The 6,000-nt window shown below is 53.7% G+C and overlaps 1 protein-coding gene across 11 annotated transcripts in view; it reads left to right on the plus strand.

Annotated features, from left to right (window-relative positions):
* The window catches only part of CCDC88C (coiled-coil and HOOK domain protein 88C), a 146,159-nt gene extending 140,755 nt beyond the window's left edge, over nucleotides 1–5,404 (plus strand). For all 11 annotated transcript variants that reach the window (XM_086363223.1, XM_086363224.1, XM_086363225.1 and 8 more), the window contains one exon: nucleotides 3,153–5,404. In XM_086363223.1, the coding sequence (XP_086219349.1) occupies nucleotides 3,153–4,160 (1,008 nt within the window). In that variant the 3' untranslated portion in view covers nucleotides 4,161–5,404. The remainder of the gene's footprint in view (nucleotides 1–3,152) is intronic.
* Nucleotides 5,405–6,000: the final 596 nt, after the last annotated feature.

Raw genomic sequence — 6,000 nt, forward strand, 5'->3', positions numbered from 1 at the left:
CATACAAAAAGGGGCCCCACACTGGACCTCCCACAGGTCTGGTTTGCTAACCTCGGTTCTGCAGATCTAAACCCAGACACCCCCATTATTAGGATTCCCTCCCATGTCACCTTTCCAGTGTCTCCATTTAGCTTTTCTGAAGCTGCGCATCTGTTCTTTCACATGTATATATGTGCATAATCAGTTGTGTCTGACTCTTTGCGACCCTATGGACTATAGCCCGCCAGGCTCCTCTGTCCATGGGATTTTCCCAGCAAGAATACTGGAGTGGGTTGCCGTTTTTTTTTTATATATATACTGTCTAAATTCAGTCCCCTGAGCTATTGGGTTATTGAACAGATGGCTTATATACTGTCTTCTTCTTGTTTAGTCACTAAGTCATGTCTAACTTTTTGCAACCCATGGACTGCAGCACACCAGGCTTCCCTGTCCTTTACTATTTCCTGGTGTTTGCTCAAATTCATGTCCATTGAGTCAGTGATGCCATCCAACCATCTCATCCTCTGTCACCCCCTTCTCCTCTTGCCCTCAATGTTTCCCAGCATCATGGTCTTTTCCATAATTGAGATCTTTTAAGGTGTAAGGCTTCAGTGATGGCATCTCATTTCCCTTAAATAAATACAGTTGAACTTTCTGTAGCCACATGGTAAACTCTGTGACCCACATTAATGCATCACATTGACACAGAGAACACAAAATATTTGTCTTGGAGATATTTATTGAGCAGCTACTGTGTCTTAGGCAATATGTATGTTGCCTGCTCAGAAAACAAAGCAAATGGGCCAATTTTTATAGCATACTTGCTAGATGCTTGGTCTTGTGGTTGGGTGGTGCCAAAGAATTATAAAACATGGCCCCTCCCCCTCTTCATTTATTTGTCTATCAAACACTTACTGTGGGCTAGAAACTAGGGAAACCAAGCTAAGAAGGACCAAAACCTTGCCCTCCAGAAGTTTATGGTCTGATGCAGTGGCTCTTAAACTCTAGCATTCGTCAGACTCACCTGGTAGGACACAGGCTGGCCCCAGGGATTCTGAGATTTTTGCATCTCTGCCGAGTTCCCAGATGGTGCTCTCACTGTCACTGGGGGTCCAGGCATCACAGGCTAAGGGGCACTGACCTGATGGAGCAAACGAGAGAAGTCCAGAAATCGAGGGTACCTGCAATTGAATGGCTCTTCTCCTCAATCCATTTCTGATTGTGTGCCTGTCCCAGTGGGTTTCCTATCCCTGGACAGATCTCAGGGGTCAGGTCCCCTTGTTTACAAGGGGCATGGCCCCTCTGCACTCAGCTTAGACCTATACAGACACTGTTGCTCAGGCCGCTATCAGCACATGTCCCTTTTCAGCTTAAATGAGGCCAAAGCTGTCTCACTGCAGCAGTCTCTGTTGGAAGCTGGTGCTCAGCCTCTGAGAGCCACCTCCTTCCCCCTCCATCGGCCCAGGTGCTCACCCCACGAGCCCCACCTGACACTTCCATCCTCCCCCGATCAGGCCTAGAGAAGCCACCCATGCCTCCACTCCCTGAGTACTGGTGATGCTGGGAGAGCAGAGTCACACGATGGGCTCCCTGGGTGGCCTCCTGAAAGTGGGGATGAAGAGGCTAACTAGAAGCGTGCAGAAAGGGGCCAGGAGGCACGGCAGACAGCTCCAGAGTCAAACAGCCGTAGGCTCTAATCCTCAGTCTGCTGTTCTTCAGATGCCTAATCTCTGTGACCTCAGTTTTCTTACATATGTTTAGTCACAAAGTCGTGTCCAACTCTTTGCCTCCCTATAGACGGTAGCCTGCCAGGCTCCTCTGTTCATGGGGTTTCCAGGCAAAAATACTGGAGTGGATTGCCATTTCCTACTCCAGGGCATCTTCCCGACCCAAGGATCAAACCTACGTCTCCTGCATTGGCAGGCAGGTTCTTTACCACTCACTGAACCACCTGGGAAGTCCTTTCTTACGTATTAAGTGATGTTTTCATACAACCTTAAACAACTCTCACACAAGGTTGCTGTCAAATTTAAGTTTTTGGGATTACATCCCTGGTTCCTAGCACGGTGCCTGACATGTGGGAAGTACTTGGTAAATGGTTCTTGTCCATATTGATGACCCAGGTTCTTACTGCACACACACACCCAAGGGTAAGGCTTCAGGCTAACATGAAACAGCAGAGTGTGCCTCTGTCAAGCTGAGCATCCAAATGTTTTCAGGGGCCAGGAGTTGTCGGCAGGTGGTTCCTGAGCTGCTGATCCATCCTGCAGGCTGACTCCCCCCTGACAGGTCCCAGCCAGCTGGGGGCTGATTGCAGCAGCTCTCAGCCCTGACCTTTCCCCTGCTCCATCCCCAGCCTCGAGAGAAACCTCTAGCTGGGCTCCTCTAGGCTGTGAGGTGCTGGCAGAAGGCTGAAGTTGACCTGAACAGGCCCACCGAGCTTGTTGGCTCTGGGGGCTCCGCCTGCCCCCAGGATGGTGACAGAGAACACTGGTTCCTGGCCAGGGGAAGCCCAGCCAGGTGGTGGCTGCCTGGCACGGGGGACAATCTGGAGGGCTGGGCCGCCTCTGCCTTCTCCTGGGCCTTTCTGGTTCCCTCTCCCTCCTCTGCCCCTTGTGCCTGCCTCTCCCCTTCCTAAAATCAGGAGAAGGATCTGAGAGGCAGTGAGGATGCTGTGTGTGGTTGGTTCTGGCTTCTGCCGAGCTGGCCTTGTTTGTCTTCCTCTCTGTGGCCCACTGGAAGGCGCTTGCAGTGTGTCTGAGCCTGGTGGGCTGACAAAGAAGGTCCAGTCCTGCCCGTCAGCTTTCTGCCGCCTGGTGGAAAAGGAGACCCAGGTCAAAACGGTTGTCCTGATCCTTTCATAAAATGGATGAGCTTTGTGGGAAGTCATTTCCTCTCTGAATCTGCTTTCTTGCTTGTGAAGTTAGGGGGCGACTGAGTGGTGCCTGGGTCAGCTCCCTAATGATCCTCATTTCACATTGACCCCCACCCGACCGGGACAGTGTGTGCAGTGGGGACATTAGGCCCTCAACAGGCCAAGCAAGAAACTTCAGTCCCGGCCATGTGGGCAGCCCAGGGGAGATCCTGGGTGGGAGGAGGGATCTCCAAGTCACACACCCCCACCAAGTCACACAGCCCCTGGACTCATTCAGTTCTTCTTCTCTTCCCTGTAGGATGCTCCCAGTTGCCGGGATGACCTGCTGAGTGATTACTTCAGAAAGGCCAGTGATCTCCCATCCACTGGAGGCCAGCCAGGCCCACTGCCCAGGAAAGAAGGGGCCAAGATGCCCACCAGCTTTGTGGCCCCCACCATCAAGATGCCTGTCTGCACCTCTGAGGGAAAGCCACTGAAGCCTGGGCAGTATGTAAAGCCGAACTTCAGAGCCGCTGAGGCCGAGGCCATGCCCAGTGTCCCCCAGAGGCAGGCCCAGCCATCCCAGAGCCTGTCCCTGGGCAGAGCCCGGCAGGCCGCCATGCCCCACGCTTCCCACACGCCTGCCAGCCGGAGTGCATCCCTAAACCGGGCCTTCAGCCTGGCCTCTGCTGACCTCCTCCGGGCCAGCGGGCCAGAGGCCTGCAAACAAGAGCTGGGGGGTCCTGAGGCCTCAGGGGGCAGAGACCCAGGCAGCCACAACCTGCAGAGCTCCACAGCCCCTGGCTCCCATGGCCTGGCCCGTGAGCGGACCCCGCTTGTGGGAAAGGCTGGCGGCTCCTGTCAGGGCCCCAGCCCCCGAAGCCGGCCGCTGGACCTGAGGCGCTTCTCGCTGGCTCCCCCGAAGGAGGAGAGGCCGCCCCCCCTGCAGCAGTCCGCCACATCCCCAGCCATTGCCACTGGTGGCGGCGGCAGCGGTGGCAGCAGCAGTTCGCAGCTCCAGCACTTCTCACCCTCTGCAGCCCCGGCCCCCAGGACTAAGCCCCAAGGCCCCCTGCACCCGGGGGAGTTGGCCACCATCCCCCCCGTCCGAGGGGGGCTCAGCCCCTCAGAAGGGGACGGGGTCCCGGGGCAGGGCCACAGCGAGGGCCTCCCTGCTAAGGTCCCAGGCAGGTCTCCAGACCTGGCGCCCCAGGGCAGCCGGATCCCCGAGGACTTCGGGCGTGGGAGCAGCTCCAAGAGCACGCCAGCATCCCCCGAGCCAGGTGGCGACCAGCAGACAGTGTGGTACGAGTACGGCTGCGTGTGACCTGGCTCCTGGCCCACAGTTCCTGGATCGCACCTGCTGATCACCGCAGCCTTTTCCCTGTCTGCCTGCGGCGCCAGGAAAGGGTTTGAGGAGGAGGAGAGGGTTCCTGTGCATGTCTTCTGTTCTGTTGCTAAAAATGCTGTGCCAAGCCTTGAGAGGGTTGCGCCCCGCTGGTGTACAACCTGTCTTCTGTATCTGTAGCCTCCAGCAACCAGTATCTTTTGAACAAATCCACTTTGGTATGGGGACACTCAGAACGCAGTGACAAAGCAGACACTATTTGAGCGCGCCCCTGTAGAACACTTTTGTTTACAACTTGCTGACCTCCACTGAAGCATGTGTGTACGAGGGCATGTACACACACACGTACACACGTTCCCAGGGCTGAGCCCTGGTGGGTCTGGAAATTCTATTCCCCAAAGCCGTTTGATCCCAGGAGAAGCCCCCGCTGGCCAAACTACAAAAATCTGGAGGCCGTGGGTGGACCCCAGAGGCAGGCTTGCTGTCATGCCGTTGTTGGGGTCCTGAGCGCTTCCCTTCACCCCAGAGCTGAAGCGGCTCTCCAGGCAGGTGAGGTGGCTTCGGGCATTTGCCTTCCCCGCTGGAGCCAGCTCCTGGGCTCTGCAGGGTGGGCTCCCGGGCCATATAGCCACCTGCCTTCCCTGGCTCACTTTTCTACAAACACTGGATCTGCTGGTCCTGGCGGGAGGGGCAGGGAGAAACCCTTGCCCCAGTCCCCCCTACCCAGCAAATGTATATAGTGTAAAGTGGGGAGGCGTGTGCAGCAGCGAGGTGCACCTCGATTTATACCGTGGCTGCAGCGCCCCGACCTCCCTGTCTCAGGTGAGATGTTGATTTATTATTTCTGAGTAAACTTCTCATGGTAGAAACCAAATTTCTTTTAATATATTACCTATGTATGTACACACCCGTGTGAAATGTATGTACTTTGAGGGGAATCTATTTATGTTCCGTTGGGAGTCATTCTTTCCTATCGGGAATCTCACCTGCTGCTTCGTCTCTTTGGTCAGATTCCTGGCACGTTTTATTTCCTGTTGTTTAGTAAAGGTGCTTTTTCTGAGATGTACTAAACCTGGTGATTTTTTTTTTTTCCTTTAGATTTGATATACTGAGAAAGAAATGGAAAGTTAAGATAGCTTTTCAGAGTGCTTCGGGTTGTGTATTAAAAAGCCATTCGTTCTGGAACACAGGACAGGATTGTAATAAATGGACATGGACCAGTACTGAGTCCTGGTTTTCCTCACCATTCATCATGGCATCATTGACCAGGTGCTGGGAGCTCAGGGTTCCTGCCTTAGCACTGGCCACTGGAATCCACAGTTCCTTTGGCCACTAGGTCAGAAAACGTAGAGAGCAAGGTTTTTCTCTTATAACAGCTTTTTTTTTTTTTTTTTTCCAGACTTGAATTTTAACTTCGTGTAAATTGAATCCTATTTCGCTATGGGATTTGTGTCTGGCAGGAGCTCAGCTTAAAATGGTCCTGTGGATGTTCCCAAAGCTACCTAACGAGAAAGTACCAGACCTGCAATTTAGACCTTTAGAGGCCTCAGATCAGATGCTTAAATCAGATGGATGGATGTGAGGGGGTGGGGGCAGGGGAGAGGGTTGGTGGAAGTCAGAAGGAAGGAAGGCATATAAATATCCATACATCAAAATCTTTCTTCCAGTAGATTTCTGTCCAGCTGCTGCCTCGGTGTCTCCTTTCCTTTTTCACCAGACTTCTTTAAGAGGATCTCCTCTCAGGACTTCCCCAACGGTCCAGTGGTTAAGACTCTGAGTGTCCAATGCAGGGGGCGCAGGTTCGATCCTTCTTCAGGGA

Source organism: Bos grunniens, chromosome 21 (assembly GCF_055505025.1).
Source record: "Bos grunniens cultivar Pamir isolate PY7600 chromosome 21, Bosgru_T2T1.0, whole genome shotgun sequence".
Lineage (NCBI taxonomy): Eukaryota > Metazoa > Chordata > Mammalia > Artiodactyla > Bovidae > Bos > Bos grunniens.